This window comes from Dendropsophus ebraccatus, chromosome 1 (assembly GCF_027789765.1).
Source record: "Dendropsophus ebraccatus isolate aDenEbr1 chromosome 1, aDenEbr1.pat, whole genome shotgun sequence".
Taxonomy (NCBI): domain Eukaryota; kingdom Metazoa; phylum Chordata; class Amphibia; order Anura; family Hylidae; genus Dendropsophus; species Dendropsophus ebraccatus.
Genome location: NC_091454.1, coordinates 88,227,533 through 88,252,941, shown reverse-complemented (window position 1 = coordinate 88,252,941; position 25,409 = coordinate 88,227,533). Strand labels below are relative to the sequence as shown.

Genomic DNA, 25,409 nt, shown 5'->3' with positions numbered 1-25,409 from the left:
CTCAGCCGGTTCGCTCATCCCTAGCTCTGAGATCTATATACTTTAGATCTATATTGTGCTGCTGGTAACCATATCAGCACAATTGTGACGTTCTGACTGCTCTTCTACACCCCAGGACGAAGACGGTGGAAACGTGCATTGTGGCCCGGTGTGGAGCGTCTCTATTCTCAGAATGTCTGCAGCAGGTATATACATAGGATTATATGGATATGCATTTGGAATAAGGGGTACACCTGTATTATATAAGGGAGGGCTGCAGGGAACCTTGTCTTGTCTATAGTTCCTGAAGGCTACTATGATAAGGCTGTTGAACATCATATCTAGATGAGGCCACCGGGTCCCACCTTTGGGATTTTATAGGTAATCACTGACTACCCTGGTGAGCGCCACAAGGTCCGACCTGTTTCCCCACAAAGAATACCTAAGAGAGTCTCGGTTTTCTCATTATGTGGAGCAGACGTGAGTCTACGGGTGAGCTGTGAGGAGGCGAATCCCTTTGTTTCCGTAGCCCCGGCCTGAGGACACCCCGCACACGCCTAGTCACCCGCACAGCAGCCGTAAAGCTGTACGTGCATGTTACAATGAGCTGTGAGAAGAAAACGCTACATGTGGGAGAGCGCAGAGCACGTGACGCGCAATACACAGCGCGGCCCAGTAGGAAGCCGAGGAGTCGCAGTGGGAGAGCCACAGTGACTCAAGCGCCAGACTGGCTCCCGGGTAAGCGGCTGGTCTAGTTCACAGTCTAGTTCGCTGACGTCACTTCCGGGGCACAGCCAGCGTGTGTAGGGGGGCTGAGAGCCCAGACGAATGGTCAAAATGGCGGCCGCGCAGTTAACGGACGAGGAGCTGTTTTCTGAGCTACAGCGCTCTGGCGCGATGCCGGGCCCGGTCACGGACAGCACCCGGCCGGTCTACCTCAAGAAACTCAAGAAGCTACGGGAGGAACAGAGGCTCCGACCTGGGAAGACGCGGCTAACCAACAACAGCCCTGCGGTGGACGGACACTCCGAGAGCCCGGGAGCCCGCCCGCTTTCTGGGGATGTGACGCACAGGCGAGGCGGCCGCCACTACCAGCAGCCCGAGGCCGCCAAGCAGTCTCCCATCGTAGGCTTCAGCTCTGATGAGTCGGACGCGGACACTGCCCTGGGGGCACATGGCGGGCGCCGGGAGAGGAGCGGCAGCCCCCAGACGGAGAGGAGCCCGGCCCAGCGGGACTGCACGGAGGAGCTAGACGGGCGGAAGGCGCCTGTCTGGTGGGGGACGTGCAGGCCGCACAGCTCTCGGCTCCATCCCGAGGAGGAGGAGGAGGAGGAGGCGGCGGCGGCGGCGGCCAAGAGCAGGACTGTGAACGGCAGCCGCCTCTCCTGCTGCAGGGACTACTCGGACTCAGACGAGGACGACTCCGGGGGGGACGGGCCCCCGAGCCGCAGGAGCAGGCGGCCACTGAGCAGACAGGCCCGGGGGAACGGCATGGAGGAGCCGAGCCCACCGGTCTGGGGCAGGGAGGAGGCCCCGCTGTCTCCCCGGCACCGGGCAGCCGCCAGGATGTCTCACTCCCCAGACGCGGAGCTAACGAGCAAGAGCAACAACCACCTGGGGGCGGCGTACAGCGCGGACGGCTCCCGCCTCTACCCGAGCACCAACAGCCTCCCCGGCCGCCTCTCCCCGTCCAACCACGCCGGCTCCAACCACAGCTACTACCCGTACAGCGGCGGCGGCAAGAGGAGGCCGCGGAAGCAGCCCGAGCCCGAGGAGGCGCTGCTGCAGCAGTTCCGGAGCGCGGAGGTGTCCCCCGGGGCGGCCCTCAGCGCCCACTACCTGTCCATGATCCTGCTCACCGCCGCCTGCCTCTTCTTCCTGCTGCTGGGCCTCACCTACCTGGGCATGAGGGGCACCGGGCTGACGGGGGAGGCCACCAGTAAGTATCCCGGCCATGCTTACCTGCTGCTACTTCCATGTATCCCTATCTCCTGCAGTGTCAGCTGCCCTAGTCATGGATGGACACAGTTCCATATAACCTTTTATGTAGTGTGACCATAGAGGCCCTGAGTGTATGGAAACAAGTAATGTCTCTTGCCCTCTATGCCTGCTCTTCCAACTGTGTGTGGTCAGCCATTGCAGTCCATAGGCCGTACATACACTGCTCTTCTGCTGCATCCTCACAGCTTTGTGTAGCACACCTTAGGCCGCATTCACACGTTCTGTGTTCCACACGGGACAGGGATATGGAATACGGCCGCATTCCCACGTTCTGTGTTCATCATGGCACACGGACGTGGAATGCCTGTAACGGACTTCTCCTCCGCCCCCAACCCCCCCGCCCGGGCAGCATCTGTAATTAGATGCTGAGAGTGGGGGAACTGTACAGATATGAGCTGCGTGGCGCATGTCTGTACAGTTTACCCGCTTCCAGCATCTAATACATGCTGCCCGAGCAGGGGAGAGTCCGTTACAGGCATTCCACGTCCATGCTCCATGAGGAACACAGAACGTGGGAATGCAGCCTACCTGTAAGCGAGTCCTCCCACCACACAGGCAGCATCTGTCATAAGATGCTAGGAGCAAGGGGACTATATGAGTATGCGTTGCACTGTAATGAAGTAGCAGCTCACCTCTGACATCACAGCGTGGCGCATATTCATACAGTTTCCCCGCTCCTAGCATCTTATCACAGATGCTGCCCGGGCGGGGGGGTGATGACTATTACAGGTAATCCGTGTTTGTGCAGAATCTGGAACGTGTGAATGTGGCCTTAGTTACAATGCAGATGTGTCATTCATGTTTTCCTTTTTAGATCCATTTTACAGAGTGTTGCCTGATCTTCGTTTCTTGTGATTTATAGAATAGTGCAGGCACTTGTTGTACCTGTCAGGGCAGCGTTGGCTTTTAGAACAGGGGCTCTGGAGTGGTGCTGTAATAATGAACATTAGACCCGTGCAGAATGGCATTCTCCAGCCACACTCTCCTAAGTAACTTAGGACAGTGTGTGGGTAGTCTTCAGATGTTGGTTAGCTAGCAGGTAAGTGAAGAATAGAGCTTACTGTGTTTAGAGATGAGCACAACTCTTGCTAATCTCTGTTCCAACCGGGAAGTCAGCATTTGATTACCATTGGCTGAAGCTGGGTGCAGCCCTAAGGCTACCTGGGGAACATGGACACGGTAATAGGCTGTATCCATGTTTTCCAGGACTCCCTGCGGCTGCATTAAATTTCTTCAATCGTGTTGTCTTTCATGTTCTACAGTATCCTATCTATCCAAGGTGGTTATTGGCCTAACACAGGGATGGGGAACCTTCGGCCCTCCAGCTGTTGCAAAACTACAATTCCCATCATGCCTGGACAGCCAAAGCGAAGCTTTGGCTGTCCAGGCATGATAAGGAAGGTTCCCCATCCCTGGCCCAACATGTCAGCTGAAAGTTATCCTCTCCATCTTCTCCAGAAACTCTATGCTCTTGGTAGAAAAGTATCAGGCCATATTAGATTTTATCTGCCTCATTCTTTCTGTCCTTGGAGAGAAACTGCCAGAGCTGTAAGGCAGCAGCTTACCCCTACTCTCCCAATTGTGAGCACAAAAACGTTTGGCTGTGCCGAGTGTTCATGTATATGGGAAGATAGGGAGAGAGGTGTTGGCCGACAGCTGTTGCAGATGTATGGTTAATTTTAGATATAACAGCAGGTGGAGTTGGTTACACACAAGCTCAAAGAGTGGTTGGAGGTAAAGAAACCCTGAAGGACCGCTCAAACAGACTAGAGAAAGAGAGAACAGATGTAAGGAAGTCTGCAGAGTACAGTCAGATAGGCTGTGCAAAAGTGTTTAGAGAAAATAGAGCTTGCATCTGGAGCTGTAGAACCCTAAGTAAGATTTTTAAAAAGACTTATGGAGAAAATGTTTATGTACCATAAGTGCGAAGCAAGAATAAAGGCGTTTCAAAGGTGTCCATAGCCTTAAAGTGTAGCTGTCATTTTATTTATTTTTTGCTGAAATCAATAGTACGAGCTATTTTAAGAAACTCTGTAACAGGTTTTATTTGGGAAAAAGCCGCTTTCTGTACTCAAAAAGCTATTTTGAAGACCCCCCCTCACTAATCTGTGCGTTATCAGGCAAATCCATCTTCATTACAGAGAAGCAAAGTGAAGACTGGTTTGCAGAGTCCCATTATAACCTATGGAGAGGGGAGGGGCCAAGAGGGGTATGTGAACAGGAAGAGGAGAAAAGCAGCTGTCCAGTTTGGAGACACATGTCTAGGCACATAAACCGCTAGATTCAGAGGTCAGAAAGGTCAGTGTTTATCTGGGGTGCTTGTGAGAGAAGATTGCAGAATGTCATGTTTTGTAGGGCTGTCTTTTCTCCTCTCTGTGCTCACTCACCCCCCCTTGACCCCACCCCTCTCCATAGAGATAATGGACACAGAAATCCTGCTTCTTCTGAAGTGGGGAGCTAGGAAAACAGTTTGAGTACATAAGGAAACTCTTTTGCTATTACAGAGTTTCTTAAAATCACATGTTCTATTGATATTAATTTTTGAAAAGAAATTTTAAATGAGTAATGCTTTGAAATCATTGAAGGCCTGTAAAATCAGTAGATATGGATGAGCTCTGCTTTCAAACTAAAACATTAAATATTTATATGTACGTAACTTGTCTGTTACTACTTTACTGCAGCAAATTTGTTGTTAATGTTATACATGAGCCAAAAACGGTGTAAAGTGGATCATCTTTGTTCTCGGGGCTCAGGGTTTTACAGAGGTGTCTGACACTGCTGGTGCCCAGCCTGCTCCATGTCACCGCTGCCTTTTTGCTCAGTGGTTGGACAGCCATCTTTAGCTGCACAGGGTTTCAGGATAGCCGAAGATTAGCTGGTTGTCTAATTCAGTAAGGAGATGGGGGTGGGCTGGGCCCCAGCGGTGTCATAAAAACACCTCTGACACTGTGCCTGAGATAAAGACATATTTTTACAAACATGAACCCAATGGAGGAAAAAGGTTTAGCTACAGTGGTAACTATTATCATGTATGTTTGCATATACAAGCTGGCTGTTTCCCTTTAAGAGATGACAGAGCTTGTCTTGTGTGTGATTCTTAGCATCTTCAGTAAATCACCACAGACACATAATTTGTTCTCTGTAACATGTCTATTATTTGTAGTGCTACAAAGCTTGTTTACACTGATCTTTCTTTTTCCTCCTAGTAAGAAGTCCTGATGATCTGCCAGGTGATGTAAGTGTTATTTATTTCATGGTTGCTTCATTAAAGGGGTATTCCAACATAAAGCTAACTTGTCACAGGATAGGGTACAAGTAAGAGATCATGTCGGGGATATTTCCCCGATCTCGATATCGGCCCTTGTCTCCTTTGTTTTGAATAGAGCCGCGGATACAGCATGTGACCCGCGGCTCTATTCATCCTCGAGCTGTCGGAATGATCTGATTGCTGTACTTGGCCCTTTCCAGCAGCTCCATAGAAAATGAATAATACCTCCCTAGTATTATGCACATGTTTGTTGATCTACTTATTTATTTTTTAATCTAAGCAATTTTAAACATTATTGTAATTTACTTATCTAGTTTTTAATTCTAAACCTAAATACACATTGCTGTGCAGAATTCATGCACGCTGCAGCTTTGGACTGATTCTATGTAGCTGCCTGAGCTCTGCCTCCCTACTTTTCCATAGATAGTCAATTGGCCAAGCAGACCAACTCTCCCCCCACTGGCCGGTGGAAGACCAACTAAACTGGCCATTTCTGCCTCCGCTCTATAGTGTTTACCTCTTCTGCAGGCCAATTCCTGACCCTCATCCCTCTTCAAGGACCTGATATCTTAAAGTGATTGTACATCCATATGTGATCATTAATCATGAGTGAACTTGCTAAACGTTCTGGTTAGGCAACATTTGTCTGAAGCTGAATACAGTGGTGCCTTGGATTACGAGCATATTTCGTTCCGGGACCACGCTTGTAATCCAAAGCAAATGTTCCCATAAGAAATCGTAGAAATGCAGACAATTGGTTCCACATACCAAAATTAATATTTTTTTTTAAATTCAGAATAGCATGTAAAACAAATGAAACAAACATTTAGAAACTGCTGAATATATGTCATAATAGAAGTTACTGTACAGTATAGCAAACCGCCTGTGGAGTATAATGTATAGTAAGTGCATAAACCTGAACACACAGCAGCAGTTTGTTGATACAGAATTGAGATGCAGATCCCCCATAATGCAGTAGTACAATAGGCTAAAATAGAGAATCAGGGCTGCTGTCAGAGGTCTGTGTGTGCAAAAGAGGAGCCCGTGGAGCCTCATTGAAGAGTCTCAAAACACAGCACTAGCCAGATATCCCTCCGGGAAGGACCCAGCCAAGGGGTAGCTCCTGTTAGGAAACCACCAAATCCACCATATTAAGTGGCCCTATAAGTCAATGTAATGACAAGGGATAAACCAAGGCTAGGTAACCATCCACATACAGCTGTTTCGGGGTGTTGCCCCTCATCAGTGTGGAGCAGGATTCTGGCTAGGTCACATGACAGCAATGGGGAAGGGGTGTGTTTGACATGGACCAATCAGGACTGACAGACTGCAGGGTGCATGAAGGAATGAGCAGGACATATGTGGGCACATACATGCAGCACTCTGTCCGGGGAGAGAGGGGTTACAGCTATGAAGAGATTACCTCCACAGTCCTGTCCTCTGATGCAGGCCCCAGCCTGAAGTGGATCTGCTATGATTTGGAAGGTGAGGGAGACTTCCTGGGTAAGAGTACAGTGCTGTAGACCAGTGCTTCTCAAAGTGTGAGGCGGGCCTCACCAAGTGAGGCGCCCCCTAGTTGTTGGTGAGGTGCAGCTTGGGAGGCTGTTTTCACAAAAGGGCCTATAAGCTGCACAGTCCTTTTTCTTGTAACAATCTCTGGTTTAGCAACATTATTGACTTTTTTTTATACTTATTAATTATTATACAGAGTTTAGGAGACAAATGAAGGGTAGACTGAGGAATAGTTTTTATATTTGCATGGACTTTCACCTTAGATGGTGAAGCCCCAGCATCCTCTTGGTCGGTCTGGTGAGGCCTGGGTATCGTTTTGTCTGTTGAGTGAGGCTCCATTAGAAAAAGTTTGAGAAGCGCTGCTGTAGACCCCGCTATGCAGACCATGCCCCTCCCCCGCTCCGCCTCCCACCCAGTACAGGGAGCTCTTAAAGCAAAGCAATGCTCTTAAACAAAGTCACAATTTTGAAAAACTGAGCTCTTCTTGCAAAATGCTCTTAATCCAAGTTACTCTTAAAGAGGACCTGTCACCCCCCCGTGTCGGGGTGACAGGCTCCTGACCCCTAGTTAGATCCCTTTATACGTACCTCATCGAGCCGGTCCTGGGACGGAGATATTCTGACTCCTGGTGGTTGGAAAATTTGGGTGCTTCCCTAGGGAGTCCTGGAAAACATGGATACAGCAATAAGCTGTATCCATGTTTACTTGGCATAGCTTCTATGGAATGGGCACAGCACCTCTGCCAACTCCTTGGCAGGAGCTTGCGTCCTAACTTGAAACTGCTGGGCAAGTCCTTCATGGATGTGGCCCACCTTGTCTCCTGTACATCTGCTTTGTGGTTGCCATCCGCAGATCTGCTTGGTTGAAATCCTAGTTGGCTAGTTCCACTTCTTTCTTGGCACTTGCTTTTGGGTGTAATCCTCACAGGAGCCTTTAGGTGGTAAGAGTTCCCACCTCCCTCATGTGACATCCTACAGGGCTATTCCTCATCTTTCTCTACACTAGGGGCAGACTTTTCCTCACAAAATCCATTTATTATAATGTTAAAATTTGCTTAAATTGAACAAACTGCAGCCATTTTGGGGCTTGTGGGCTTAGCTTTTTGTTTAATAAATGTTTAATAAATGTAGCTTGTTTTCAGTTTTATGCTTTATAAGGACATATGATATATCAAAAGAATTGTCTCTTTATTTGGGGGGGGGGCAATGGGTATCGTGTGGATGTTTGTTAAGCATTCCCTGTTTAATATGAATTTTTAACTTTATTCTGTGGGATAGTAATACAAAAGTAGCAAACGTAGTATTTCTTTTTTTTCTTTACTTTTTCACATCAAAAACAGCCTTGGTATTCAAGGGCCAATGAGATTTTTACTTTTCTGTCAGAAAAGCTGTTTAGGCTTGTGCGTTTTTTTTTTTTTTTTTTTGTACTAGCTGTACTTTACTTTGAGGTACATAGGACATTTTTATTTTGTATGTGTGTACATTATATAAAATGTATGTGTCTATAAAAGTCTATGCAGGTTGAAGTGTTACGGTTTAAAACTTTCTGACATGTTATGTTTTGGTTGTGTTCTGGGTGTTCAGAATCAATGAGATGGGTTAAGCAGTAAGGGGTGTATTACACGGCACAATATTAAGGTGGAAGCAATTGTAATTTTGCAACATATTGAAAGACCACGATCAGCAGACATTGTGCATGTCCACTGAACGTGGTCTTCTTAACGTGAGCTATTACACAACTGTTGGTTGGTACAAATACAGTCGATAATCGTTTGGTGTAATAGGGCACACAGCATTGCTCATCCCCCTTTCCTAAAGATTGGTGGGGATCTGTATAGTGAGAACCCAGCCAATCAAGACTTTGTAGCCTGTGTCAAAGTTTTTTTGTGTGTTTTTTTTTTTATGGTGATGTAGAAAAATCTATGACCTTTTAGTTATCCAGGCTTAGAAAAGACATAACTGCTTACTTCCAAAACAGAGCTACCTCTGTCCTCAGGTTGTGTGTGGTATTACAGTTTAGCTCCATATACTACAATGGAACTAAACTGCAATATCACATACAGTGTGAACCAGAGTGTTATTGGAAGAAAGCTGCGGTTTTTCCTAATCTTGGATAACCCATTTAAATAGCTTTTTAAAGTGCATCATGGTTTATGTATATGAAACCACTAGCACAGGCAAATAGATGTTAGTGTAAGAGTATAAGAGTATGTGCACACTGAGGAATAGGTGAGGAATTTGTAGCAGAATCCACTCTTCATTTCCGTTTGAAATCCCTCTGGTAAAATATGAACAGAGCAATGTCCCATTTCTTTCAATGGGATTTCTGCTCTGTTGTTCACACGGCAGAATTTCTGCCACAGATCTGCTTTCTGCCCAAAGGGTATGTTCACAATAGGAATAGGCAAGAAATTAAAGAGGAAAGTTTTCAGCTTGAAATTCCTCGCCTATTCAACTCTGGCAGAATTTATGCCCCATTTACTTATATAGGAATTTTCTAGCGGAATCCGCCCAAAGAATTGACGTGTCAATTCTTGCAGCAGAAAATTCTGCATGGAAATTTCGTTGTGTGAACAACATAGCGGAAAAACAATTAAATACAATGAGACAATGCTATGTTTATATTTTACAGAGTGGAATTTAAAGTGGAATCCGCGGCTGATTTCATGGGGATTATGGTTGAAATTCCACGCCTATTCATAAGTGTGAATATACCCAAAAAATTGACATGTCAATCCTTTGGGCTAATTCCGCAAGAGGAATCCTATAGAAATCAATGGTGCTCCAATTCTGCCAGAGCTGAATAGGCGAAAAATTTAAAGCAAAAACCTTTCCTCTTCAATTCCTTGTGGATTCCTCAGTGTGCACATACCGAAAGGGTATGTTTCATGCCTTTTTTATATAAACTCTTGGTGTCTCTATTTTTTAATTATAAGGGCCTAGATTGTCAGAGTGGCTGTGTTCTGTGCCCCAGACCGAAAACATCTCTCTTGTGCGATGTAGCACCTGCTCCTTCTTTGACACTATAAGAGCTCACCTGCCAGAGACAATGGATGTTTAAAACTTCACACGTGCCATCAATAGGAATTTGCAGTGAAGTGAATCTGTGACGTTACTGTCAGACAGCAACTATTAGTTTAGCCTTAACATTATAAAAATTTTGCACTAGGTGCATTTTATGACATGTAGTTTGGCATCTTATAGGGTACTCAGTATTTCAGTATCGCCGGGAATGGGGTTGGATGAAGACGATGTCGTTCACTTACCTTCCCAGTTCTGCGCTGGGGAACTAGATATGAGATGTTGGCGGGCCCACTCAGCCATTCAGTAGAAGACGCCGCAGCTGCTGGATGGCTGAGTGGGCCTGCTAGCATAATGTTTCAAGTTCCCTTTGAGACGTGAGTGGCCGAGGAACTGGAGCAGCCCAGCCCAGGAGCCAGGGAGGTGAGTGGATGTCACTCTCTGAAAAAACACCTCCCGTTCGGAGTACCTCTTTAAACCATGGCCCTCTTAAATGAAGCTGCATCTCTTTTTAAAAAGGCCATGCCCCCCTTTTTGGATAAAACAAAGTGTCTAAACGCATAATAGTAAATAATAATGCAATCATATGTCTGTGTATACTCTTGCCTGTTTATATGTCTCTAGGTTTTGTCACTTTTTATAGCTTTGTATTTGACTAGACTTAATGGTCTGTTTTTTTTTGTTGTTTTTTTTTTTAGTCGACTGAGAAAAACCTCCTGATGAACACACTGCATAAACTGCATGATAAGTTGGCAAAAAGAGCAGGTATGTTTTGACAATAAAATGTTGTGTAGACAGCAACCTGGCCTTAAGTTATACTTGAGATTTATACTCTCATAAAATCACCTCCCCAATATGATAGATATACATTTACTGCCATTCATACTCTCTTACATTTGGCTGACAAGCTGAACTCTCATACACTGCTTAACATCAGTCTGTCGCCTGCAATTCATTTTCTAAACTAATCACTATTCTCTATTGAATAGGTCCATGCATTAACGACAACCTATGGATGCTCTTCCATAGGCTGCCGGCAGCTACGGACAGCCTACAAAACATGTGAATGTAGCCTAACACCACTTGATAAATTTAGCGCATAGTCTATGCCATCACACTTTACAATATACCACAGTTATGCTACTTCCTGGCAGAAATATAGTAAATCTGGGCTTTTTTCACAAAATAAAAAAATTTCAAATAGTGTTGGCGTAAGTCAACACTAGCAGTGTAATAATTAGTGTAGGTGTAGGAATACTTGCCTGTCCAGGCTCCCCGGTGTCCTCTAGCCTTGTTCCTCTGTTCCGTGTTCATCGCAGCCGCCTCAAGAACCTCTGATCCCGTCTCTGAAGTGACAGGCCACTTTAGAGACTGGTTCGAAAGTGCTGAAGGAGGCTGCAGAGAACATGGGAACAAGGCTGGAGGACACCAGGGGAGCCTGGACATGCAGGTATAGTCTTTATTTTTCTTTTTTTTTCGTTACCTTAGCAGAAAGCAGTCCCAAAAGCACAGCTGGCGACTGGTGATTTTTGAACATGTTTAAAATACAGAAATCAGATCGATACTCTGCCAGGCATATTATCACTCTGTAATAGGGCTTTTAGTAAATGGATTTTCAGAACGCCTCAGATTTGAGGCGAACCAGGCTGATGAATGATCTCTGCTTCCAGGTCCCTAACGGTCACATAATGAAATATCAGAAGTTTAAGCGAAAAATTAGTGGCAACCAGGGGGTCTTAAAATTACTGTGTGGAAAAAAAACTTTTTTTTTAATAAAAAAAATCTCATCCCATAATAAAAGTTTAAATAAACCCCCACCCCCCTTTCCATTTTATAAATTTAAAGAAAGGAAAAACAAACACATTTGATATAGCCTTGTGTGTAATTGTAAGTGATCAGATCCCTGATCATTCATGGTTAATGGTGTAAGTGCAAACATTTTTGGTCACATCAAATCCAGAAAAATTGTAATATATGCAAGCAAGGTAGCAAGACAAAGTACAGATAATAGGGCAAAAAATGACACCTCACACAGCCCCATAGAACAAAAAATAAAAGCGTTATAAGGATGAGAATAGAGCAATTTTAAGATGTAGTTTTATTCCTTAAAAGCCCTCAGATAAAATGTTATACAAGTTGCCTATCATTGCAAATAGTACTGATTTTAGGAACATAGATAACATGTCAGTTTTGCCTTATGATGAACGGGGTTCCCCCCCCCCCCCCCCCCCCCTGTTTTGCAGCATATTTTATAGAAAAGTGAAGTCTGTAAATCCAAAGGGTTAAGGCTGCCTTCACATGTAGACATGTTGATATGTTTGCTGTGATACTCCCTACCATTATGGTCTATGGTCCTGCATTATTGGCCTGCCCACGCTCCTTTTGTTGCACTCCTGCTTGAGGCTCTGGGTCCCAGCCCTCTCGGCCAATCAATGGCTGCAGCTAGACAGTGATTTGCTGACTGGGCCGTCAGTGAGCTGGGACCCGGAGATTCAAGCATGATTACAAAAGATATTTCCCGCAAGCTGTGACTGTCGTACATACCTAGTTAAGTATATTTTACATTTGCCAGGGGAGATGTGCAAAGTTCATTTTCGCGGGATTTGTGTAACACTGATAGTGACTACTTATGTTTGTAAACAGTGCTACCGGTCCTATTACACTGTAATTATAGTTGCAGATAGTGATGTCACGATACCAGAATTTTGAGTTCGATATCAACACCAACTTTTTTTTTTCAATGCTCGATACCAATTCGATACTTAATAAATTATATATTTTTTATTTTAAAAACACAGAGTAGAGTCCCCCCCCCCCCCCGACTGTCAGGTCTGTACGAACCATATTACTTTATAAATAAAGTTTCCATTATTTAAAATGTTCTTAAAAAAATAGCCCTATTCTGATTCTTAACATGGCTATGGGGCAATCTGCAGTTTTATTTAGTACCACGTTTTTATGTGGTACTGAATTTGGGGGTTTTTCCGCTTGCACCATTTACCATGCGTCATCAGGAAGGTGATAATCTTATAATATGCACAATAACACTTCAGCTATCAGGGGGATGATGGTAACTGTAGTCATGTAACACACACTTCAGCTATCGGGGGGATGATGGGAACTGTAGTCATGTGATACACTTCAGCTATCAGGGGGATGATGGGAACTGTATTCATGTAACACACACTTCAGCTATCAGGGGGGATGATGGGAACTGTAGTCATGTGATACACTTCAGCTATCAGGGGGAAGATGGGAACTGTAGTCATGTGATACACTTCAGCTATCGGGGGGATGATGGGAACTGTAGTCATGTAACACACACTTCAGCTATCGGGGGATGATGGGAACTGTAGTCATGTGATACACTTCAGCTATCAGGGGGATGATGGGAACTGTATTCATGTAACACACTTCAGCTATCAGGGGGGATGATGGGAACTGTAGTCATGTAACACACACTTCAGCTATCAGGGCGATGATGGGGGTTGTTGTCATGTAACACACACTTCAGCTATCAGGGGATGATGGGAACTGTAGTCATGTAACACACTTCAGCTATCAGGGGGGATGATGGGGGTTGTAATTGCACTATTCCAGCTGGATTCGGGCGGCAGAGTAATGTGCAGGCTACCGCCCCCCTCCCACTTCCCTTCACAGTCGCAGCCAGGCCGACCTTTTGTTCACCCCCCCGCATTGCTGATGCCGGCCCCGGGGATGTCATGACTGCCCTCCTGTCAGATCTCCTCCTCGCCTCCAGCCGTTCTCCTCTCCCGGACCGTGCAGCTCTCAGTCACTCTCCTCCCTCTCCTGCCGCCGACCCTATGCTGCCCCTCTGCCCTTGTCAGACACTCACCGGCCCAGCTGTGTCTCATGCTCGGTGCCTGTGGAGAGGGGGGAAGGTCCTCATCTTAGCCCATAGGACCCGCAGTGATACACACGTGTCCCGGGGCTGGCGATGTCAGAGGCAGGAGCGGCGACCTAAAATTTGCAGGGGGCAGCTGCATGGTACGTGGATGATCTGGGCCCGAGTGAGCGCACAGGGTCCCGGGTCTGTGTTCGCAGGGGTGGCACAGAGAGAACATGACAGGCGCTCAGGTAGCCGCCTGTCATGTTCTCGGCACTATATGTTAAACTACGCTATTTTGTAGTTTAACATAAAGTATCGATACCAGGAAATCCTGGTATCGAACCGTTTTTTTGCCCCGAAAATCAAGAGTAGTATCGATTTTTCGGTGCATCGTGCATCCCTAGTTGCAGAGACCTATTTGGTGGTTATTGCTTCCCTTTAAAACGAGTGTCCCTTTAACTATGTAGGTTTTAATTTACAATATTGAACTAAAGCAGAAATTCTGTATTTGTTAAATTTTTTTTCTCTTTTAAATCACATTGTGGTAGGAGATTATATATGTGGTGATGCTGACTACAGTCATATTTCCGTCCAGGAGGCAGAAGAGTATTTACAGGTCAGTCATTTTCTTTCCTCCTTCCTCCACAGAGACTGTGTGTCTATTTTGTAGGAAAGAGATCAAGTGACTATAGTTCGTCCATTAATGATCAGTGGTATCAGAGAATGGCGATCCTTGTGCTGGGAAGCTCATGTAAAGCAGGGGAGATAAGGGTCAGAGAAGCGTTTAGAATACCTGTTCAAAAGGCTACTGTATGTGTATTTACACTGTATCGACACAGGTTTTGGGACAACTATAGGAGCATTAAATCTGGTAGCCGTGATCTCTTCTATTTATGGGATTTACTGTGCTGTATCTATGACATTCTATTTTAGTAGTTTGAACCTTTCTGCAAGCAGTAATACTGGTATAGTAGCAGCTGTAATGGCAGATCTATCATGGCAGCAACAGAGGCTGCCATAGCAACCTAATGGCATTGCAGAGTTGCCATTGTCCTGACAGGACAATAACCTGTCAAATAAATCTAGGTGCTGGGACTATGGCATCTAGAGAATTAAAGGGGTTGTCCGGCGAAAAAAAATTATTCACAGAATAACACACATTACAAAGTTATACAACTTTGTAATGTATGTTATGTCTGTGAATGGCCCCCTTCCCCGTGTTTCCCCCCACCCACGCTAGACCCGGAAGTGTGGTGCATTATACTCACCGCATGTCGTGTCGTCCACGGTCTCCGATCGTCAGCAGTGACGTCTTCTTCGGGAGCTTGGCGGATCTTCCCGAGTGCCGGCCACCCTCTGCAGCGTCATCCGAAGCTCAGCCGCGATTGGCTGAGCATAACTGTGCCCTGCAGAGGGTGGCCGGCACTCGGGAAGATCCGCCAAGCTCCCGAAGAAGACGTCACTGCTGACGATCGGAGACCGTGGTCGGCACGCGACAGGTAATGTATAGCGCACCACACTTCCGGGTACACGGGTGGGGGTGGTGGGACACGGGGAAGGGGGCCATTCACAGACATAACATACATTACAAAGTTGTATAACTTTGTAATGTGTGTTATTCTGTGAATAATTTTTTTTCGCCGGACAACCCCTTTAACTACTATGATTGGACTAAATTCTGATCCCAGCTGCTACCAGCAATTGTCAGCATATAGCCAGCACCTACCACATGTGGAGCTTGCTTAGCTTCTGTCCCCAATGCATACTGTAAATATACATCCTTTTGCTGGAAGGGATAAATATTATTTAGATTTCTAAGTTTATAATATTGTATTTAAAATGGGTATAATGGCACAACTACATTCTTGCCTCTAGCTAACCTCTAACCAATGAAACTTATATTACCATAAATTTCCTGTTGTATGTTACAAATTTTGCCCACTTTATTTACAGGGTTTTGGGGAAGAATATATTGGAGAGTTGAACAGTTCCCTGATGTGGATTTTACAGTTTGGAAAGGATGTTGGAATCAAGTGAGAGCATTTAGCAATAAAGGATACGTATAACAACACAGACATTTGTACAGACAATGAATTAACACTTACTATTTCTTCAGAAAGGGAAATTAACAGCAGGTTAGAAGCACACGGGACACTAAAAATGAAGGTAATTTTCTTACCTTCATTCTCAGCATTGTATTCATTAAATCTTCAGTTCAATATGTAAATCAGTTGTTTTGGTACAACTGCTGCCCTCAGTGCACCAATCTGCTTGCCAGACGATTCCTCATAAATATTGATTGAAGTGTCGCTCCACAGTGATGTAATTCTGGCGCTTATAACTAGGGATGGTCCGAACCTGCCGAGGTTCGGGTTCGTATGAACCCAAACGCTCGGCAGCAGATCCCCGCTGTCTGCCCGCTCCGTGGAGCGGGCGGATCCAGCGGGAGTAACGCCTGAGAAACTGGGATACAGGCTATGGCTGTATCCCAGTTTTCCAGGCGGTCCTCCCACCGGATCCGCCCGCTCCACGGAGCGGGCAGACAGCGGGAATCATTACCTCGGCTTTGGATAAATATTCATGAGGAGGTAGGGTAGATTGGTGTGCTGAGGGCTGTAAACTGCCAAATTCTCATATTAAATTGAATTTGAACAAAAATGGCACAGAGGATACAGATATAACGCTTGCCTTCATTTTCAGCGTCCTGTTCTTTATGGAAACATAACAGCATGTTAGTCTTTTCACTTGCTATTGGTTTCCTTTTGAAAAAAATAATGCTTTTCTTAGAGTACCTCTCACTACAGCAGTTAATTATTTTCTTAATTTGTTAGTTCAGGCATCCATGGCAATGAAGAACGTGGTGATGGAAATGCATGGTGATGGGTTCTGTATGTTCTAATAAGGGGGCCTGCGCTTTATTGCTAGTGCAGCTCCCAACATGAACCCATTGGTGGCACCAGAGGGGCCCGTGTTGCCTCTTACTGCTGCCACTCAACAGAAGTTAAGTGGTAAAGAAAAATGTTACATTTATGTTACAAAGTAATGTAACTTTATTAAAGTAATGCATTAACAACAAAAAAAAAACCTTTGAGTCTACTTTTAGTCTAGTCAGTGCAAACTTGAACTAAACAGTTAACAGGTGCACCAGATTTACCAAATGGGACTGTGACCAATGTATAGTCTTGTGAGAAATGTTCCAATATTTCAACTTATCCATTTACACAACTGATCATTTCAGGGTTATGAGTCTAGTGGGTGGTGCAAATCAGTGATTGACAACCTTCCCCGTGTCAGTCAATGTGCAGAAGTAGCTGCAGACTGGATTTTCACTTGTCATATTTTACCATCGAATGATTATTCGAAATGTTTGTTGAATGGTCTTTTCTCACTAGTTAGACAAACTTTATTTGTTTATTTTGTTCAGGTGCTTTGGAGATGCAGAAGATGATGAATTAACAATAACTGATGTAAAATATTTGGAATCCATATGGCCACAAATGTCCTTTGTATGCCGTATCCGTCGTGCCATTATGACTGTAGCACACAGATTATCACTCTTGCTACTAGGTAATATATATTCCCATGCCTAAGTACTCTGTAGTCTACATACCTTTATTGCAGGGGTGGAAGTTCTATTGCCATGTATTTCTAACAGTCTTACCTCTGGGATCTGCACTGGATCCCTTGACCCTTGTCCCATCTGGTTAGATTACCCCAGGTGGAGAACAAATTGGTGAATTTTGTGGGTATAAGTAATATGTAGGAATTTTCTAAAGCAAAGTAAAAAAACAAGTGATTTTACAAGGACTAGATTAAATAGGTTGGTCACTTGGGCTACAGTAATGTTTTATTATCAGACAGTCACATTGAGTACCTACACTGTGGACCCATTCCTTAGAACCATGCCACTGCACCCTACACTTTTTTTTTTTTTTTTTTTTTAATCCTGGTGTCACAGCAGACTGATCCTCTGTCCATACATAACTTCATAAAGTAGAGCATGCGATTTACATGTCACTCTGCCTCCTCCACTATGCCTTTGCTCTTCTTGAGCACAGTGTTGCTATGGTGGAGGTAAAGTGATATGTATGGCTCATGCTCCTCCATAGAATACCTTGTATGGACAGAGGAGCCTGTGACACCAGGACAAGGGGATCAGCGTGGCATGGCATGGTTCTAAAGCAGCGATGGGAAGCCTTTTGGCACTCCTGCTGTTGCAAAACTAATTCCCATCATACCTGGGCAGCCAAAGCCATATCTTTGGTTGTCCAGACATGATGGGAATTTTAGTTTTACAACAGCTGGAGTACCAAAGGTTCCCAAACCCAGTTTTAAATTCAAGGTTTTGTCCCCTTGAACGTTGGCTTTTCTCCACATGGCTTTTTTGTGGATGAGGACTCCACGTTGGAGCGAAGATCATGTCTGAAATAAGATGAAGTAAAAATTGCACTCTGCATGATTCGTCTTCAATGTTAGGCTGTGTACTACATGGACATGTTAGTTTTATGATTGGACATTGTCTGAGATTGCAAGTTCCCATTCACATTTCATAATGGAGGGCAGCTTATCTATTTATTTGACTAAACTATAGGCCCACAGTGAAGGTACTTGAGTGCCTTATAAAAATTACTGTAGTCTTACAAAAAGTTTGTAAAGGTGGCCAAACCATTTAAGTATGGTGTAACCTAAATTTCACATGTCAACTATTGACAGCTTTGTATTTTCCCACTTCATTCCCAAAGGTGTTGCTGTGGTTTTTGGAGTGCTTCAGTATATGCGATACCGCTGGAAAAAGGAAGAGGAAGAAACTAAACAAATGTATGACCTTGTGGTAAAAATTATAGGTTAGTATAGTATTTGCTTACAGTTGTCTTTTTAAAGCATAAAAACGTACAATGAAATCTTCGAAATGCTTCAGCACATTGAGTGTCTAATGAATAAGAGCAGGGGTGTCAAACTCAAATACACAGTGAGCCAAAATTAAAAACTTGGACAAAGTCGAGGGCCAACCTTGAAATTTATTGGTGTGCAAGCAGAAGTTCTGGCACTTTTTCAGCCGATTCCTGTCAGAGAGGTGTGCGTCCCCCAGCACTTTGAACTACCATAAGTGATGTGGTAAATTCCCAACAATAGTACTCTATGGAGATACAAAAAGACATGGCAGCTTTTCCATAAAACCTGTGACTGACCATCTGGTTCTCAGCACAATAGACTACTAACAGAGTTAGTTAACTTTTTGATCAAAGTCCATAAGCCCACACACCACGTCAAGGTTCCTTATAAGTGTGGGTACCTAATTTTAAAAACTGTGCAGTCCCACAGTCCAACAACAACTGCGCAGAGAGCAGCACTGCACTAAAAGTACACTACACAAGGAAAAGCAAAGGGGGGGAAAAAAACACCATACCCTGTGCTATCAGCCAAAGCCAAAAATAAGCGGACCAATATTTTTACATGCCTGAATAAGAGGGTTCCCAAATTCAAATAAACTGCTGAATTAAAATAATAACCTTGCTTTTCTCTTCTGGACATTCCGGTATTCTTTTCCTCTACAGTGCTACAGCAGTAACTTGTGTTTCTTATGGTTATTATGACAGCCAGTCAGTGACTGCAGGACTGATAATGGTATTGCTAACGTAAAGGCATTCTCTACTCTTGGCTACTAAATAGTCAAATTAAGGAAAAAATCTAATTCATTGATCAGTGCCATAAAATAAACTGTGTATTGGGTCTAGGAATAATTGGCAGGACTTGAGGTGTAATTTCTTATTGCAGATGCTTTACATGTTGCAATTCTTTGACAGTAGTTCTGATTTCTGTAGCTTCTAACGTATATTGCAGCATTTAATTATTAAATGTAATGCAAAGGTATTTACAGTTCAAAATATGTATCTATTTTTACCTTCAGATGTTTTAAAAAGTCACAGTGAGGCTTGTCAAGAAAACAAAGAACTAGAGCCATATACACCAATCCCTCATGTGAGAGATTCTTTGATACCTCCATGTGACAGGTATGTGTTGGATTTTGATGCTGTTTTCAGTAATATTATTAACCCTGGTTCACAATGATGTACAAGAATAGTGATTGCATGGCCAGTAACTGTGTCCATTTGATCACTGGGGAAGACTGCAGTAATTGACAGCTCTGCTGTGACTGTAATGGAAAAAACTTCTTACCCCCAGCTTTTAATCCTTCTTAAATGGTTTTAACTATCATCTGAGCTGTAAGGGGCCCTTTGTGTCCACACAATACTGTCTGTGCACAGACCGGATTCTGCGGACCATCATTCATTATGATGTGAACTCGGAAACTGTTTAAAGGGAATCGGTCTCTAGGTTTTTGCCGCCTTAAATGAGGGCAGCATAAACTAGTGACAGAAATTCTGAACAGATCAGTTACTTATTACTTACATCATTTTGTTCAGCTCTTCTAATATGTAGGAGAACAGGGTTGTTGCCACACCCCTAACCCCACCCTCCAGCTGCTGATTGACAATTGTTGACCATACACAGCATGGATGGATAACTGCCAATCAGCAGCTAGAGTTTTCAGCCTCTCATAAATATCCAGGGCCACTGGGCTCATGCTTATAATGGATAGGACTACTTATTGTCCATGCTATTCAGAAATATATCTCTAAATCAGCTGCACAGAACAATGTGAGTGATACATCATTCTGTTCAGATTCTGTCACTAGGTAGGACAGCATAAACTTACTGACAAAGTCTCTTAAAATCTTTGCACTACTGCACAGCTTTGAGGTCCGGTCTTTGAGAATACTGTCTGAATGAACAGAATTCTAGACATGTGAATGGCCCCTGAGGGGCCATTCACATGCATATCCCGAAAAAAGTACATTTGGGGAAAGAGCAACATAGTACAGGTAGCGGTGTGAGTGCATGCTGTTTTTTTTTGTTTTTTTGTTTTTTTAAACATATACAAGTAACTAAACTCTTATGCCTAGACAACCCCTTTATATGTTCAGTACATAAGTATAGTAATGTAGTACAAAAAGTACTTTTCTTTAAATCGCTGCATCCAACATTGCCCTCCTTTTTATTTTTTTAAGAATAGACTTTTTAAATGTCAATACCTCAAATTTCCTGAATTTTATCCAGTGCCTGGTTTATATCAGCAGCATATTAAAACATGAAGACAAAACAAAACAGCCTTGTTACCCAAAGCAACCTCAACTTTTGTTTTCCGTCGGTACTAAAAAATGAAATAAGAACTATTGTTGCTGTGCTCAAAATGGACATCCCTCTCCCAGATAGTTTTGTTAAGTAGTTCCATACATCTCCCAGTATAAGACTGCATTCTGAATCCATGATTTGTCTGCTTCTATTAGAAAGTGTTATCAACATAAATATGTCATATGCAATGATGAACACCTCAAAATGGTCAGACCTGCTTGATACCTGCCTTAAATTCAGCTAAGTCATCAGGTCAGAACTAGAATCTGCTATAAGAAGCAGAGATCCTTGTGCTTAGGTCAAATATATATTTTTTTAAAAGCAATGACCAGTCTTTAACTTTTCATTATGCAGAAAAAAAATGAAGAAAGTTTGGGAAAGAGCTGTGGAATTCTTGGCTGCGAATGAATCCCGTGTACGTACTGAAACACAGAAAATTGGGGGAACAGACTTCCTTGTATGGAAATGGACTCAGCCTTCAACGTGTGAAAAACCTTCAGTTATCCCATCAAAAGTGTGGCAAGGCCACGGTAATTTTTTAAAATGTTTTTCCTATTTTTTGTGGTTTCTTACAAGAAAAGACAATTTAAATTGATGAGCTCCTTTTATTTTTAACTTAATGTTGAGCAGCTGGCCTCTTCTAGGCAATTTCAAAACTACTGGCCAGAAACTTGATTTTTATACTAAATTTTCTTGATCTGTTTTCCTTTATTATAGCTTTCCATTTGGATAAAAGAAATTCCCCTCCAAATAGCCTAACTCCTTGTTTAAAGATACGGAACATGTTTGATCCTGTCATGTAAGTATATGAGCATTTTGAAATTAAGTCAACAATGACATATTAGCTCCATACATGTAATGTTAGCCTTAGTTAATTGTGGTTCCGTTTTTTTCTTCACGCTGTGTTTACATTTTGTTGTGGTCCTTCTTAAGTTGTTTTTTTTTTTTTTTTTTTTTTAACCCTCACTAGTGTTCTTGAAATTGTGGCAAAAGTACATTTCAGAAAATTGCTGCAAAAAGTCTCTTACAGGACATTACCACATGCGTGAGCACAGTCTTAATGTAAATAGTTCCTGCAATTAAGTGTTCATAAACAATCTCCATGATGAAAGCTGCACTTATCAAGGACCATCAACAGGATGTGGTGTGATTTTGTATAATCATGGTTCATTATATGTCAGTTATACAGACTTGTAATTTACTTCAATTTAAAAATCTTAAGTCTTCCAGTACTTATCAGCATCTGTATGTCCTGCAGGAAGTGGTGTATTCTTTCCAATTTGACACAGTGCTCTCTGCTGCCATTTCTGCCCATGTCGGGAACTGTCCAAAGTAGTGGAAGTTTTCTATTGGAGTTTGCTACTGCTTTGGACAGTTTTGTGATATAGACAGAAGTGAAAGAAGAAAACACTGTCAGACTGGAAGGGAACACCACTTCCTGCAGGGCATTTAGCAGCCCATCAGTACTGGAAGATTTAAGATTTTTAAATGTAAAACTTTCTGACACCAGTTGACTTGAATGAAACTTTTTTTTTCCCTGGAGTACCCCTTTTAAAAGTTTTTATTCTAGGTCGTCGCCTTTTTATAGAGGACCTAGAATAAGCCTGTGTGGGTTCCCCATGTAGGTATTGCAGAAGCTCCCCACCCCCGCTGCATCTGTTCTGTTAGTCAGTTATATGCCACAGTAAGATTGACTGGAATATGTAAATAGTATTTTGCACTGTACTTAAACATTGGCTTTGAACCAGATACAGTGCGCTGACAAGCTCAATACACTGTACTAGAGGAATAGTCTGGGTATTAGGGGGCCAGGGTACTTCTTGTAACTTTTTGCTCTTTCAATTAAAAGAGAAGTCAGGTGAAATTCAAAATTACAGTGCTGGCTGGGGGTGGGGAAAACGTAAGGTTACCGGACCCTGTCCTCACACTATTACCAGGCTTTCGTACCCTGCTAGATGTTGTTTTTTCCTGGTACGTCATCACTCACCTGGAACAGCGGGAAAGGGTGGGATATAGCCTGCTCAGCCAATCAGTGACTGCAACGGTGTCCTGCCCCAGTCACTGACTGGCTGAGGGGAGCATCCATCAACTGAGTCGTGACATAGCAGGGGGAGAGATGCAGAATGCTGGTGGTGGTCCAGGTGTGGGACGCAGCACTGCATGGGCCCAGGGAATGGTAAATAAACATTCTTTTATTACGTCCCCACCCCCTGCCCAATCAGGGGGCTTTTTTTTCGTGACACCGAGGAGTAGGTGGCTGAGAGGAACGACGTCCACTCACCTCCCCGGTTCCAGCGGCGTGTCCCGCATTGCAACGTGATGTCTCAGGTCCACTCAGCAAATCAGTGACGGAGGTGGGATCAGTTTAAAGTCCGCTCAGATCCCGCCTCTGTCACTGACTGGCTGAGACGTATCGTCTCGGGCCCGCGTCAGACACCAGGAAGCGGGCGGGGACCAGGGCGCCGCGATGTGGGACCCGCCGCTGGAACCGGGGAGGTAAGTGGACGTAGTTTCCTCAGCCACCTCCTCCCCGGTGTCAGAAAGAAAAAAAAAACCCCGCCGGAGTACCCCTTTAATGTCTGACATTTCCACCCCAGTGAATGCATGGATGTGATCTGCAAGGATGAATTTATACCCAAATTTGTTAAATGCCTTGCACATGGAGAAATAGGCCCAATTGTCATACTACCTTGATTAATAAAGACTTTTAGGAAGCTAGATTATGACTGTAAATGAGAGATATTTGTGAGTGTATCTGTAGGGGACACCTTTGCAAATTGAAACCAAAATGTAGTTTTTATTCTGAATCCTAAATGAAAACAGACACTGTCTGGGGAGCAGAAGACTGCTGAATTCTTGTGCTCACTTCTGGGGTTTCCACAACATGAAAAGTGCATATCCAGATTATCACATGTGGAGGCAGCAAATTCTGAATTTTCCAGGTGGTAGTACAGAAAAGCTGTGGTAATATGTGAGAAAGCAGCAGTATCCTGAATGCACAGATCTTGCATCCAGTATGTATGGGAAGGACAAGTCCATATGAGAAGACAGTGACTAGCATGTAGATATGCTGCAAACAAGCTATCTAATGAAGGAAGAAACAAAGATTGCAGCCTTAAATTTGTTTTTTTTTTGTTTTTTAGTTAGGGGTAACCACTGACATACATTAGAAAAAATGCCACGTCAAAGGTGTGGTCTAGATGAAAGCTCAATCCAATAAATTTTGTTTTCTCTTAAGGGAAATTGGAGATCATTGGCATTTGGCAATTCAAGAAGCTATTCTGGAGAAATGCAGTGATAATGAAGGGATTGTTCACATTGCAGTTGATAAAAACTCCCGTGAGGTAATTGTACTTTACTTTTTTTTCAAAGCGTTCCATTCTTCCCACTCTGTTACTAATTTTGACTCCTTGTTTTTTTTCAGGGTTGTGTGTATGTAAAATGTCTATCACCAGACTATGCAGGAAAGGCATTCAAGTCACTGCATGGATCTTGGTTTGATGGTAAGGATATGCACAATTGGCTTATTTTTAGATTTTTTTTTTTCTTTTATTAGGCAAGTGCCTGTAATAACTTTTTTTCTTTTTTTTCTTTCTGTCCTTCAGGAAAGCTGGTGACTGTGAAATATTTGAGATTAGACAGATACCATCATCGTTTTCCTCAGGCTCTCACATGCAACACTCCTTTGAAGCCTTTAAACAAACCAATGAACTCTTTGTCACAGTTAAATCTGCGAACAGGCACATCTCCATCATCATCATCATCATCATCATGAGAAACAATTGTCGTCATGACTGTTATATTGGCAGCAGGGGTGGGGGTCCTGACTTGCATCTGTCTTCCTTTTATTTTTTTCTTCATTTTCCCCATATTCATCAGTATATCAACAATTCCAGTGAGAACACAGGTTGTTCGGTCTTGTGGGTAAATAATCATCCAAAGGACATGACAAGATCAACAGAGAGAAATGGTGGTTCACATGACATCTTGTATTAGAGGACAGCAGTGTTTGTTTTTTAAATGACCAATTTGAGATGATCATGACTTGCTTGTAAACCATATGACTGTTTTCTTGAATTGAAACGTGGAAGATAATTTATTGAATTCCTATGGGATCCTGCACACTATTTTGTCATATCTATACTCTTAATAGTAAATTGTACATTTTTGAGGTTAACTATATGACTTCTGCTGCTGTAGATAGTGATTTTGTTACGGCTGAAGTACAGGGAATATCTGGCTTGGGTTACCAAGATGGGAGTTGTAAGACGTGTACTTTGCCCTTTTGTATTTAAGTGTAATTGGTGGTGGCGGCGAAAGTCTTGTGCAAATGTCTGCTTACAAGCAGTAAATAAGCTTCCTATTTTATTCATAACATAATGTTATTTTATATAATAAATTGGCTGCACCATCTCATAAAGGTCAAACAGCCAGTTACCTTTAAAAGTATTAGATAAAAATTGAAATATCTTTTATAGGTTTTATATAAAATGTCTGACTTTGTTTCATGTGAGGTCTGATACCAATTGTAAAGATTCAAATTATTGTGAGCAATAAATAAGCAATTGGCAGATGCTGGACAATT

The 25,409-nt window shown here is 43.4% G+C and overlaps 1 protein-coding gene across 1 annotated transcript; it reads left to right on the top strand.

Moving 5' to 3' along the window:
* Window positions 1-646: 646 nt before the first annotated feature.
* On the top strand, window positions 647-25,409 carry LEMD3 (LEM domain containing 3). Its single transcript, XM_069974555.1, has 13 exons — window positions 647-1,918; window positions 5,187-5,215; window positions 10,479-10,545; window positions 14,179-14,246; window positions 15,584-15,663; window positions 17,055-17,197; window positions 18,373-18,474; window positions 19,539-19,641; window positions 21,179-21,354; window positions 21,542-21,623; window positions 24,063-24,168; window positions 24,249-24,327; window positions 24,430-25,409. Exons 1-13 carry the CDS (start codon window positions 808-810, stop codon window positions 24,597-24,599), a joined length of 2,316 nt encoding a protein of 771 aa, XP_069830656.1. The 5' UTR covers window positions 647-807; the 3' UTR covers window positions 24,600-25,409.